At 39.3% G+C, this 14,390-nt stretch overlaps 1 protein-coding gene across 1 annotated transcript in view; it reads left to right on the forward strand.

The window, feature by feature from the left end:
* Positions 1-14,390, forward strand: part of LOC122794370 (large neutral amino acids transporter small subunit 2-like) — a 724,393-nt gene that overhangs the window by 365,707 nt on the left and 344,296 nt on the right. The window contains exon 4 of the mRNA XM_044062706.1: positions 14,211-14,336. Coding sequence (XP_043918641.1) covers positions 14,211-14,336 — 126 coding nt within the window. The remainder of the gene's footprint in view (positions 1-14,210; positions 14,337-14,390) is intronic.

Here is a 14,390-nt window from a genome sequence, read left to right on the forward strand (position 1 = left end):
ATAGCTTTTACCAAGCACTATCACCTGTCGGCCTTCTCCAAGTCCAGAGCAGGATTTGTCACTGCCATCTTGTAGGGCATCCTGTTTTCCCATTAAAACATCTACCATCCTCTTCTCAGCTTTGGGAATCATCCCATAATCAAGACTGCAACAGTGAAACACAAAGAACATAGTACAGCTGTGTAAACGTACCATAAATGTAGATGTTAGAGTGTATTCACTGTTGCAGTCTTCTTTCTCTCCCTCCATCCCCCATTCTGCTTACACTAGCGGCTTATTTCTCTGTCCTCCTCTTCCAGAGGACCCTATGCAGGGTATGCCCTACAGGCTCCCTTTCCTCTAACCTGGTCACTTGCTAAAGGTACATCCATGGGGCTCCTACCTTCTTGGGACAAGAAAACAATGATGTCATGATGTCAGCTGGCTCCCTTTATAGCCAGCCGTCGTGACGTCAGGGTAGGGAGTCTGCCAGCTCAAGGAGGAAGGGAGTCTTTTACTCGTTAGGCAGACCTAGAGCTTTTGAAGTGGGAAATTCCACAAGTCAGGACTGCAAAAGTGAATAAACTCAACATCTACATTTGTGGTAAATGTACACAACTGTCATTTTTTCTTTTTTTCTTTTTTTTTTTACATTTACAACTATACTTAATAGACACATTTTAAATTCTGATGAAAATATGTTGTAACATGATTTAAAATTACCTCAAAGTGTATTCATTATTCTTAATTAAGAGGAAAGCCGTGTTAAGATCATACATTCTGTTTCTGGTAAATTAAACCTGTCAACTGTGCAAGCAAAGAGTTGACATTTTGGTGATTGCGGGAGAAGATATTGCAACAGTTTAAGTGGAGCAAAGGCAAAGAATTGCAGGATTTCATGAAAATGTCTGTTTTATTGTACATCTTTAACCATTTGAACTTTGCCAATACCTGTGCATAGAGGGGTAGCTAAGAGCTTTGAGGAAAAAAAATGTTTGCTATAATTTGCTGCATTATATATGGATGTTCCCTATTTGCATATCTATAAAATTAGGAAAATCAAAAGTCCAAACTAATGGCAACAGGGCTGTGCAGATGAAAGTCCTCCCAACTCTTGGTATCATACTGGAGAGAATCCTCTATATTTAGCAGTTTAGGAAATTAACAGTTTTCCCACAGGTTTGGCATTTTGCCAGTTCTAGCATAGCTCAGTGATGCTGTTTTAAGTGATCTGAGCAACATGAGGGGGAATATGCATCAACTAATTTTACATAAATTCAGAATGCTTACATTTGCATTTTAATGAATTTTTCTCTTCAAATACCCTCTAGCAAAAATAAAAAATAAAAAAAAATCATCTTTTAAATATGAGTGAATCACCACTTTCTGAAAGTTGTTATTCCTTCACTTGTGCTAATGCTTGTCAAAACTTACAGGTCATATTTTCTAGGTAACAATGAAGGTTAAAAAATGGTGCCTCAGCCTTTGACAGACAAGCTATAAAAATCATGATGTACCATTTTTGGCAACACTCTTCAAGTTACTGATAGTTCAACAAACATAATTTCTGACAGGAAGATCTGAAGCTTTGTGCCTTTAATTAGGAGGCATTCTCTGTGCTGCAGAGAAGGATGATGTGGCATTATGGAGAGAAAAAAAGCTTAGAAAGGCCAAGCAGACTATCCAACAATTTATCCTAGAGACGTACACTGCTCCTCATAAAGGCCAGTCCACTCCCTTTGTAAGGCTAAGACACTGCATAGGACATTGGTATAACATGTACCCAACAGGATTAGCTTCCTCGACAGACTATGCCTTCTCACATCTGTTGTCTGCATACTTTGTCACTGCTATTTTCTGCACACTGGTTGAGTGTTCTGAAGAAGTCGTTCAGTTATAGTTGCAACATTCTTCATCAAAGGCATTCCATAAAAATGTGTTTTTGACTTCACACTTCATAGTTGTAGCACCTAAATGCTTACTGTGAGTGGAATATTCTACATCAAAAGTGCATTGGATGAACTGCACCCTTCAGTCTACAGTGCATCAAGTTAGCTAGTGCCTTCCTCTCTCAGCACATGCTGCTACTGGTGCCATTCTTTATGGGTTCAGAAAAGCATTTAAATCTCCAGTTCCTGGCAGGTGCTATGTGTAGAACCCCGCCCCTCAACAGGACAGAGTTCAATCCACACATCACCTCCACTTTTGCAGTATTCCTCATGGGCTAATACTCTGCATTAAACCAGCAACATCAGGGCTTTCCGAGTTTCATAGGCACAGAATCATGTACCATCGCCCACCTTTCCTGATTCACATATTGAACAGAGCTGCATCTTGTGGTAGGTACCACAGCGATCCCACCATGACCTTCACTTGTACGTACCTTCTCCCACGTTCCCTGATTCACATACTGAACAGAGCTGCATGTTGTGGTACCACAGTGATCCCACCATGACCTTAGCTTGTGCCTTCTCCTACATTCCATGATTTACATAGTGAACAGAGAAGCATCCTGTGTTAACACAGGATCCCCCCATGACCTTATCTTATGCCTTCTGCCCACTGCTTACTGGTGTAGTGCTCTTTTTATCGTCATAGCCACTTTGTAATGAAGTGGCATTGTGTACAGATGGTGTACAGCTCTGTAAGCTGTTTGTTGCATGGTTTGGTGGACAGCTTTGCTTATTCTTTATGTGCTTCACAATATAAGGTGTGAGATGTCAGGTCAAGGGGAGGGGGGATATTTTAGGAGGTGGAATAAGAGGTGGAGTCATTGTCTAGCCAAGAGCACAGTACTTTCTAGCACATTCATTAGAGGAATGAGGTGTGTGTGTGTGTGTGTGTGTGTGTGTGTGTGTGTGTGTGTGTGTGTGTGTGTGTGTGTGTGTGTGTGTGTGTCAAATAAGAAATTATGCCAAAAAGTATGTTCCAGAATGGCAAAAAGGCTATGTGTAGTGTTCAGAAATAAGGTCAGAGCTTACATTACAGGGAACAGTGCAGTTTTGGGACACTAAGTAAGCATTGAGGTGATCCAGCAAAATCTCCGTTGTGTAGATGGATTGTATGCTCAGTAAATCTGATGTATCTGGAAATGTCTAAGTACCAGAAAGGGGTAGCAATCCCAAAGTTCATGAGTCATTCATGTTATTACTCTATAGTGTACAAAGAATGGGACAACCCTGTTCATGACTGCTGCCTAGTATGAAAGGCAGCCTTTGTAGATTAAATCACTTCTGGAAGAGACTGCTTTCCTCAAAGAGTGATAATTTCAGAATTGATTATTTTTTGTTTATTTTATAATTGTTAAAGCAATGAATTGGAAGGCTACAGTGTTAAAGCCACTTGCATGGTAGGTTAGGTAGTATGTGGGCCTAGCTTTACACCCCCCCCCCCCCCATGAACACAGAATTCAAAATACATTTTGAGTCATTTTTTTTTTTAATATGAAAGAGTATTAAACTCCTGAAGTTTGCAGTTGTGATGTGAATCTGCAGCATAGCTCTCAAATGCCATACATTATGAAATCACCACTTGTTTTGACTACCCCCCCCAAAAAAGCTGTGCAGCAGAAATATGGTAGCTTTGTGCAAGTTTTAAAAGTAGAAATTCTTAATAATTTATGCTGTATACTCTGCAAACAAAAGCAGTACGGTACTTGATTTCTTTGTGTTTTCTACTTCGACTGTTAAGTCTGATCATGCTTACGTGCGTTTGTTCACTTGTCACACATTTTATTGCAGGAATCTGTAGTAATATGGTGTTGTAACTATAACTCATTGACTCTTGATAGGGCTGTTGGTAGAGACTGTAAATCTTGCAGTACAGTTTGGATGGCCATTTTGTTTCATACACAGGAATTTCACAGAATATGCATCATTTTAGCACACATTTAAATCCCCAATTTGTCATCAAGGATGCATAATAATGTGAGTACTGGAAAATATTAACGTCCAACCCATTTATTTTGATTTCTTTAAAATGTTTTTTTCTTTATTAGAGAAAATTGTTTCCTCAAATATCTCTTAGCTTGTCAGCTTGTCGTGGCATCAAACAGCAGGAAACTTTCTGCTCTTCCTTGCTTGCAGCTGCTACTGTGTCTTGGCTCCTTTTTAAAATAATTCATTAAGTCTGTGCAATCATATGCCAGATGCTTCAGTGGAGAGAACAGAGAATATAAACTGAAAACTGTTGTAAGGGAAGCCTGACAGAACCATAATTGGGTCATCTGATGCCCTGTGCAGTTCTTTGAACTGGCACACCCCCTTCAACAGTGTGTTGAGGAGCAAAAAAATGAAGTAAAATAAAAAAGGTCTTCCGAAAGTCAAAGGCAAAAATAAAAAAAGCTCTTCTGTTCTGAAACTGTAGCAAGCTACTAACCTCTGTTAAATTATCCCACACACAGTACTTTAATCCTTCAGCCATGAACACACCTTTATAAAACAATACTGGTACTGCAGTCCCCCATCATCGGCACCTGGCAATCGCAGCCCTGACAGGTTGCACCCAGGGTAGTTGCCCCCTTATCCCTGCCCTGTTTGTAGCTACTATTAAAAGAACACTTTGAATACAAAATGTAGCTTATAGTGACAGGTTTGTGTACAGATTCAGTGCTATGATAGGATTAACATAAGAACATCATTTCTAAACAAGCTCTGTGCTGTACAGGGATGAAGCCCTGAATGCAAGCCAGGAGACTCGTTTGTAAATAGAAGACCCGATTTCTGAGGCATTAGAGGGAGGTTGAGAATGAGAAGTAGAAAGGTTGACTTACATGTGTTGTAGGAATGATAGTGGGGGGGGGGTTCTAATTGAGGACTGAGATTTGTAGTCCTGCCATAAATGAATATGGAAACACCAGCAGATCGTGATGTGTGGCAGAACACGTTCACATACCACATTTACATCTTTACATACTGGCCATAAGGGGAGGGAATATGGGCGGCTGTAAAAATCCCCAAATGCCCAAAAGTGATTGCTACTTCAGCTTGTCTCTTGCCTTACCACTTACAGTGCAATGGACAGCTGGAGAAAAGGAATTATTTGTATTGTTACCTGCTATTGCGGCTTGACAGAAATCTGAAACCTTTCATTTGTATTTTTTTATTTTAATATGCTAAATGAAAATTTTCCCTGCTATGGATAGTTGGGAATATGATACATATCACAACATATGTGGCTTGATATTTGGACGGAATTAACTTTTTATTAATATAGTGGAAAGTAACTCTACCTCTCCCATAGCCGACTGGGATTCAGTTAATCCAGCAGGGAGTATATACATTTTTGGATACTGTTATTTGTTAATCCACTGGTACTAAATGGTGCCAGCAAGCACTATGCTTATAACCTAGTGTGTTAAAAACAGTCTCAAGCTAAATGAAAAAACATGTAGTATAGTACCATGCAGCAAAAAGCAGCTCCCACATTATATGTTAGAAACGGTAATCATATTCTGATAAATATAGTCATAAGAGACTTCGGTATTGTATGGGCAAGTCCCTCTCACTTGTTTAGCGTCATGTTTCCATGATGGTCCGGAGTTCTGTCGGTTAATTCCTTTGTGTCTGGGCTAGTTCAAGATCCAAAGAAGTCATTCTACTACTGTACTCTTCTTTTGTTAGACCCACCATTGAATGCAGTGCCCCCCTTTCCATGTATAAATCCAAGCATATTACTCAATTGGACAGGTCCCTAAGATTTTTAACTAAGAAAATTAAAGGCCTTGCATACATCCAACTGTCCTGATAGTGTAGCACAACTCTCCTTAAACTTAGTAGCCTACAGGCTGTTCTGATGTGAATTGTTTTAACTTTTGGGTCATGAAAGACTCAAATCACTTTGATCTCTTTTTTTCTTTGCAAAACTGGTGCCTCTACAAACACCTAAGGTCTAAGCCTATACCAACAAATAAGACTCTCTGGAGTGAAAGAATTTCCTAACTCAGTGTATCTTTTGGCTGATGGAATATGTTAGCACTTCAGGTAAAACAAAGCATTACTTTGCCTACCTTTAGGGGCTAGTGTTATGATTGTCTAGGTAGAGACAAATTTATACCACAGTTATCATGTGCATCTCTACTCAGTTTGGGAGGTGCGAGTATGCTTAAAGATGTATATGGCTTGGCATCTTATGGTCCCCATGACTGCATGCCTGACTGTTCTTCCTATGTTACGTTACACTTAAAAAAAAAAAAAAAAATATATATATATATATATACATTTTGACATGATTGTGAGGGTGCCAAACTGTACTTCAGTTGGTAAAACGCTGTAGATGTCTGACTTTAGAAAAGTAGTTCACATTTTTTGTGTTTTCATTTTGTAACAGATGTTACTCATCATGTTCAGTCTAACTCAGAAACACGATGTGATCATTTAATTAGAGGTAATAATGAGTAGGATTCCTAAGGCTTACTCAATTGCTATTCCATATTACTCTCCTGAAATTTCTGTACTGGAGTATCATGGAGTAGCTTGGAGTATGTTTATTAATCAGGTGGTGGGTTTGAGCCAGAGAAGGTAAGCTACATTTTGAGTTGTACAAGCATAAGAAAATAAAATGGTAAACAGCAGTATTCCAACAACTATCTATAATACTAAGTCAGTGTCTAAAGTCTTTCGGCTTTTCCCAGTTAGGGGTTGCCACAGCGGAACTCCAGTCCGCTCATGATTGGCAGTGGATTTTTACGGTGCCGAGTTGCCAGCCCGATGCCCAACCTTCAATGAAGGCACGCCCATTCACGCTCGCACCTACCTGTATGTCTTTAGCGTCACTCGACTAAGTCAGTGTATTAAGGTAAAATAGGTTCATAGGTGTGTACTAGGCTAATGGCCACGGAGCCTTTAAAAGCCTAGCCCATAGGATTACCCTGGCATCGTGCCACCTGACCTTAGTTCCCAGTGCCTCTGTCGAGTACAGCCACTGGAGTGACCCTGGGGTGAATTTTCTATTTCCCATCCACTCATCAAGATTTCTCTTGAAGAGGGCCAGTGAGGTGCTCTGTTTGACATGTATGGGAAGTCTATTCCATAAAAGTCTTGATAAGAAATGAAGATGTTTTTTTAAATGTGCAGTCTTCTAGAGAAGCACACCAGAATATATCAATGTACTGTTTCTGTGCCTCTCTCACTGTGTGTGTGTGTGTGTGTGTGTGTGTGTGTGTGTGTGTGTATCTGTGTGTGTGTGTGTATATCTGTGTGTGTGTCTGTATATATGTGTGTGTGTGTTTGTGTGTGTGTATATATATATATATATATATATATATATATATATATATATATATATATATATATATATATAAATGTGTGTGTATATATACACACACACGCATGCAGATGTATAAAATCATGCTTGTCTGTCTTTCAAGACCTTTTTTCTCACTTTATTACTGCTTGGTGTATAGCATGTACCAGAATGTAATGTGAAAAATACTGTGTTGATTTTGACTCCTACAGCAGATATTGTAGGACGTGAAGAGAATTCCTTCTTTGCTCAAGATCATCATGACACATACTATATATTGTTTATTTACAGCAACAAAACTGTAATAAAACAGGTATATTCAATTTCATTGTATAAGCAATTTTCTCTGATTTTGTGTTTTGACATATCCTGTTTTTAACTGTGATGTTCTTTCTGTCTTAGAATATGTTAGAAATTCTTTGTGATGGTATTGAATGTTTTTATTTTAATGGGTAAAGCTACTTGAGCTTGACTTACAATTTGAGTTAAGAACTGTCCCTACCTTATCTTTTAGACATGTGATTCTTATTTTAACAAATGATTGACTAGTATTTGTTTTTTCAAATGTGTATTTTTTCACTTTATATTGATCTGAAGAAGCAGAGGAGAGTCTGAAAGTGCTTACCTGTTTAAAGTTTTGTTACTGTTTATACACTTTGAGCCGTCTTTGGAAGGAGTTTTATTTCTTGATATGTTTGCTTTATACTCCAACCCTAACTGAGTGGTCTACTTTTTCGTGTCTGTATATTGTTTAATTATTTGTTAAGCAGGTAGGTGACAAGGATCCTTGCACACCTTTTTCCAGCCCTGACCAGGACCATAAGAACAATGTATGATCAATTAGAATTAGTCAATCATCCAGTGCAGAATGATGCAAACTGAATATTCCATTATGCAACTGTTGTCTTCTACATGTGTATGATATTATTACATTTGTTTAATGGAAGGAGTTTGCACTTTTAAGTGCATTTAACATTTTATCTCCCCTCTATCACTAGTTTTCGCCTTGCCTGCTTCTCTTTTTTCCTTTGTTATTTAGAATGCACCTATGAATTCTAGGTACAAGATGTAGTAAGTTCCTTTCAAATCTCGCAGAAGTGATCTTGTGCACCAAGTCATGTCCCTCGTCTTTTTTGTTAAGTAAAAGGGGCTGTAGCTCACCTGCCCTCCAATCATATACCTTTTGTGCATATGTTCTGTTTTTTTTTTCTTACCACCACAAGCTACAGAATCCAACTCTTCCATTGTTCTTTTGACCCATTTTTTTCCCTTATCCTACCCATGCTGGATTCCCTCCTTTCTTGATGGATTCATTTATTTGGTGCCTTCATTTGCTGTCAAAGAAAGAATAAAGAAGTGGCTGAGTATTGACCATATCTAATAAGAATAGTTTGGTGTGCTAATGATTCTACTAATTTCTAGGATGTTTCTGCATGTCAGACCAGCAATGCATACAGATACCAGCTCCCTTGGTGCCTCTTTGCCAGACTACCACCTTTCAATGTGCAGTCTTTGTCGATCTAGCCAAACACTTGCATATCATAGGCTCTCATTCTTTTAACAGCAAAGGATGGTCATAGAAAATTGTGAGTCGTCCCCAATCCTCGTGAGATCAGAGAGTTGCTCATCAACTTACCACTCCTACTGCTTCTGTCTGGCTCACTAGGTGCCTCATCCATGACTTAGGTTAATAAGTTCATAGGTCAGTACTAGGCTAGCTAGGACATTTTAAGCCTAGCCAACTTCCCTTTCCTCATATTAACCTATCCCATTTGGTTAGAGATGACCTGACCCTCAGTCTCCTGTCTGTTACTTTTTTATCCCCTTTGTGGTCCTGCTTTAGAAATGTTGCATTGTGCATAACCGACTGTATTAAGAAAATAAAGGCAGACTGGGGTGTTTATTTCTCAGAGGCATTACTAGTCCTTTGACGGTTTCCTAGAATTTAAAGCATTTTGAAGACTGTAAAAGCTTTATCTTTATTCAGACCATGACAGAAGGTACATTTTAAGGTGGCTGAGACTGTTCATATGTACTGTGTCAGAAACTTTTTTGTATTAAATAATGAGAAATGTTCCAATTTATCTTTCAAGTTCTTTACTTGTATTAGTGTGATTTCTCACAAAGTGGTGACACTAATTTGTGTTATGTTCATTCAGGATTTGTAGCATAGCAACTACGTTAGTATAGAAATTTATTGCAGCTGTCTCTGAATGCTACCATAATGCACCATGCTATCAGCTTAGACTGTACTGCCTTGCTCATCCCTGCAGATCTTGGGGCTGTGCACTGTATGATCATGCGTGGTGTCTTGTGAAGCTTGTTTTCACCAGGAAATCTGCACTACAGAGCCATTTTGTAGCACCATGTCACCTCCCTATGATCCACATTATATAATGCCCAAAGATATATCCTTGCCCACAAGACTACCATTTTGCTCCTCACATACACCTGTATGAGTAACTATGGCTGCTTCAGGTGCTGAGAACAGCAGGTTTTCTGTATGATGCCCAAGACAGACACATAGCAATATTTTTGTTTTCCTCCATTAGGGCTTTCAGGAGCACCTGCTGGGCCATTATGATTGCCCTTTATCCAGGGTTTGATGCCATGAATGACCTGCCAGGACAGTGAGTGATTCCACTGGCATCACCCAATCAGTTTAGCAAAGTAAGCATTGCTATAGTGATTAGTAGTGCTTGTCACCCTGACCTGTTCCTGCTTAGGTATTAGGAAGCAGAGATCAGGTACAGGCAGACAAAGTTTTACTGTAAACATCTTTTTTTTTAAACTATTTCTTTCCCACTGCTGTTAAGAAAAAAAAAGTAAGGAAGTATGCTTCAGAGACAATAATGCCTTTTCCAGTGGTGGGGTATTTATCCCATGTACACTATGACACGGTACAGCTTTAGTGGTATATGTAATACATACATACTGAGCTTTTTTGTTTTCTCTTCCTTCTGCTGGTCCAGTTGTTACTCACATCAGCCTGTGCTGGTCAGTGTCTGTGATAGTAAGAAGCCACCCTGATGGTGACTTGGGGGTTCAGTCATGATCTTTGTGGTTACTACTTAGGAGGAGGAGAACGGGGACTGTCTTTTCTGATGGTGACTCAGAGGTGTCCACTGTGGTTACATGGTGTCAGTTATTTAGGCTGGTAGATCTGAGGTACACCAAAAACTGGATATCTGTCTCATGTCAGTAGCATGGTAATGAAGGAATATAATGCTGTGAGAGCTTAATTTAAGGGGAGCTCAGCAAGGCCATTGTATTGGTGCAGGGATAGTCTGGTTCTGATACCAAGTTTGACTATAATCCAGGGGAGATCCAGTGGTGGCAGAGTTTTTCCTACAGTGCAAAAAAGATTTTTTTTAAACTTTATAAATTATGCACCGACGTTGCTGCAGTCAGGCATATGTACCAAATCAAGAACAGGTACATGGTTTTGGTCCCCTGACTTAGATAGTTGTGACCTACCTGTACACAGTTGTAATATTTTTAAACTGGGCACATTCCTGAGGAAAGTTGCATGTGTGTGCCTGTATGGGTTTAGAGTAAGGTAGCACCACATGTGGGGTGTTCTCTCCATTACATAGCAATCTTCATAAATCACACAGGACTTTGGTCTGGCACACAGTTCTTTCACATTAGCAGCCACACTCATCGGAGCACAGTGTTCATGAATCCTATCCAAAATTCCAATAGGAAGGAAGTAAAGTTTGTCTAGTGGTTCTAGAGTTCATGCATCTGGTCCAGAGTAAATGACTTAAGATAGTTTGATTCAGGAATATTTTGACTGTGAAACAGTTTGCTGAAAACATAAGCAATTCAAAAAAGATCTTTGAAGAAAGCATCTAAAAATATAAAATACACAATAAATTGTAACGCGTCTGCATCATTAGTAGCTTCCATACAGGGTTAATTATCTAATACAAACTTTTTGAAAATGAGTATGTTCTCATTTTGAAAATTTTAGGTGTATGATTATTTTTGCTGCGAGTCACTTCTGTAGTTAAAATAACACAATTAAAGTCACCTGTTTAAATGGGAAACAAGGACATGGATGTGCAGGATTTGCTTCATAAGTGTATTTTTTGCAAGCCATATTTTCCATTGGTTGTTTATTGTATTATTTTAATTTAGTTACTTGTTAATCATTAAGTGAATTGCTCCTTATACTTTTTCAGCCACAGCTGTGGCAGCAAAGTTAAGGACTACTGTGACGTTTTAGTGCAGCTAATTAATAGGTATGCTTTGAAGAGTTGGAGGAAACTAAGAAAACACATGCAGACACAAGTAGAGCACACAGGGTAAACAGAGGTCTGCAATTACGAAGCAGAGAGCTTGCCACTAAATACTCTACTAGGAGAGACTGCTCATGCAGTTGTATTTTCCTAGAAAGTTTATTTTGAATCAGTTTGTATATTCATCTAATTCTTGGCACCACAGTTTGACTGTCTGTGTAGCAACAGTAGTAGCTGGTGTCTGGTTAAATTCCTGTTCCCAAAAACAGAACACATAGGCACCAAGTAATCATCTTCTAGTTTCCATTTTGTTTAGCATTAGAACTAAATGCTAGGTACTTTTGTAATATTTGCCAGTTAGGAATTGAAAATATGACCTTTGGGAGTGAGGCAGTGCTGTGGTTAAATTCTCTCACACTTTGCAGCCATTATCCTTTCAGACTACAGTTTTTACAGAGCTGAGTGTTTTAAGTTCCTTTCGTCTGTCTCATTTGTGGGCGGCCACGGTGGTGCAGCGGTTAGCGTTGTTGCCTCACAGCAAGAGGTTTGCCGGTTCGATTCTCGGCTGGGGTGCCTTCTGTGCGGAGTCTGCATGCCCTCCCTGTGATCGCGTGGGTTTCCTTCGGGTGCTCCGGTTTCCTCCCACATCCCAAAGACATGCAGTAGGTGGATTGGACACTCTAAATTAGCCCTAGGTGTGAGTGTGTGCGTGTGTGTGCCTTCTGTGGAAGGTTGGGTGCCGGGCTGGTAACTCGACACTGTACAACTCCACTGCCACTCATGAGCGGACAGATGATCCGCTGTGGTGACCCCTAACCAGGAAAAAGCCGAAAGAAGTAGTACTCTGCGTCATTTGTAGAGTCTGTCTTCATCTTCAGTAAAGCTTGATAAACGTTGGAACATGTCCTTTGCAGTCCTTGTATGTGTGGTGACTTCTAGTAAATGTGCTGTTTTGTGGAACATCTCCCAGTTACTATCCTGTTGTGCCCAGTGCCAGGGCTATTGGGGTCTACTGTAAGCCCTCTTCCCAAGTGCTTGATGACCACTGTCTTGAAGTTAGAGACTTGAGTGTCTTGTACCTAATGTATACTGCTTGTTGCCCTAGAGTCGGATACGAGTTTGGTCAGGCAAAATGCTGGAGGAGTGAGGGTTGAATGGGAATGTAGATTAGGGTACATATTATATGTGTGGGGGAGGTAACTTTTAGGGTTAAGGAGTGATCGGGTAATTTAGGTTTAGGATGGGGGAGTGTTTTATGGTAACGGCGTGGAGTCTGGTTTGAACTGTGTGTGAGTTTTAGGGTTAGAGTTGAGACTCGGGTGGGGCTAAATAGTTTTATAGGGTCACATTTTGGGATGAATAGGTAGTCATGGGTATCAGGCTAGTAGGAGTTCGAGCACTTGTGTTTTCAATCATATGGCAGTGAGGCAGGTGTTTCATGGGCTCGGGCTGCTAGTATGTGAACACATGTAATAGGCCCCACCTGTCATTACTGACAGATGCCCATTTTTAATGTTCTGTTGGTCTGACCTCGCATCTTATTGCACTATTAATACACTTTCACCCCATTTTAATTTCATAGTACACAATATTTGAGCTCCAAATTCTCAACCTTGCATACTAAATTTCTAAGCAGGATCCTTGAATGTCGCATTCAGCTTCAGCCATTTCACCTAAATTAGTTTTTATTTCCACTACCTGCCCTAAGTATCCACTGGTCCACAGTTTAAACAACTTTATTTGTTTATACTGTTTGATTTCTTTTTCGCTGCATGTTTATTTGTACATCTGTTGCAGTTATAATGCTGTCAAGTATAGTTTCCGTATTTCTTGTTGGTTGCACACAAACGTGAAATTGCCCTTGCTTTTGTTATGTATTCCAGGGCATGCCTAAAAAAGGTCTGTGTAAGGGCAGCCAATTATTCTGTATACTTAAGGCTTTTAGTCTTTTCTGTCGTGCATGTAAATGACTCTAAACGTTGAGTTGCATTGATCTGCAGTCTGGCCTTTGCCTCATTGTGGAAGCTTTCGGCATTTGCTGTAAGCATGGAGACTAAATACAGTATTTATTTCTGTTACTTAGAATTGTCATTCTTAAGCTATACGGAGCTCTTGGTGTTCCTCTTTTTGAGCAGTGTTACAAATCTAAAGTAGCCTGTTACTGTGAATTAATTCTTTTAACTACCATTGCACAATTATAATCTCTGTTGCACTGTAAAACAATACCTTTGTTTCAGATAGGCTCTTACTAATTTTTTTTTTTTTTACATTTGCATGTTCATTTAGGTGACTTAATTTCTTTTTGCCTTCCTCCTATGGAGGATCTTTCATCTTTATTTTTTTTTGCCCAATTTTACATTGTTACTGTAAGGTTTCACTTAGTTTTTTTTTTTTTTTTTGCATATTTAGTTCTTGAAAATCCAGTGTTCATGTTATTCTGCTGTTTATTTCATGTAAAGTTTATTATGTAGGTTTAGCTCCCTGGCTCTGTAGTATGCACAGGCTATGTGGACATGTTAACAAAATAAGTAAATCATTTAATTAGTGTTAATTTCAGTGCAAGAACAGCTTAGAATATTAATCCTTTTGTCATCTTGTGGCAGATATGTGAAGGGGTTTGCTGGCAAAAATGTCTCTATGTTTTGGTGAAATTAAAGACTTTGCTCTACTTAGTAAACTGCATGTTTTGTCATTGATTTGTGCTACATTTATATAGATGCTGTATTGTTTCTACTTCTCTTGCAGTGCTCCTAACGTGGGTGAACTGTGCCAGTGTCCGTTGGGCAACACGTGTGCAGGATATTTTCACAGCTGGGAAACTCCTTGCTCTGGCTCTTATCATTGTAATGGGTGTTGTGCAGATCTGTAAAGGTAAGGCATTGTGTATAACTGAAAGGAAAACACCTTTGTCCGTGTTAAACTGTG

Source organism: Protopterus annectens, chromosome 2.part1 (assembly GCF_019279795.1).
Source record: "Protopterus annectens isolate FY-2018-M chromosome 2.part1, PAN1.0, whole genome shotgun sequence".
Lineage (NCBI taxonomy): Eukaryota > Metazoa > Chordata > Ceratodontiformes > Protopteridae > Protopterus > Protopterus annectens.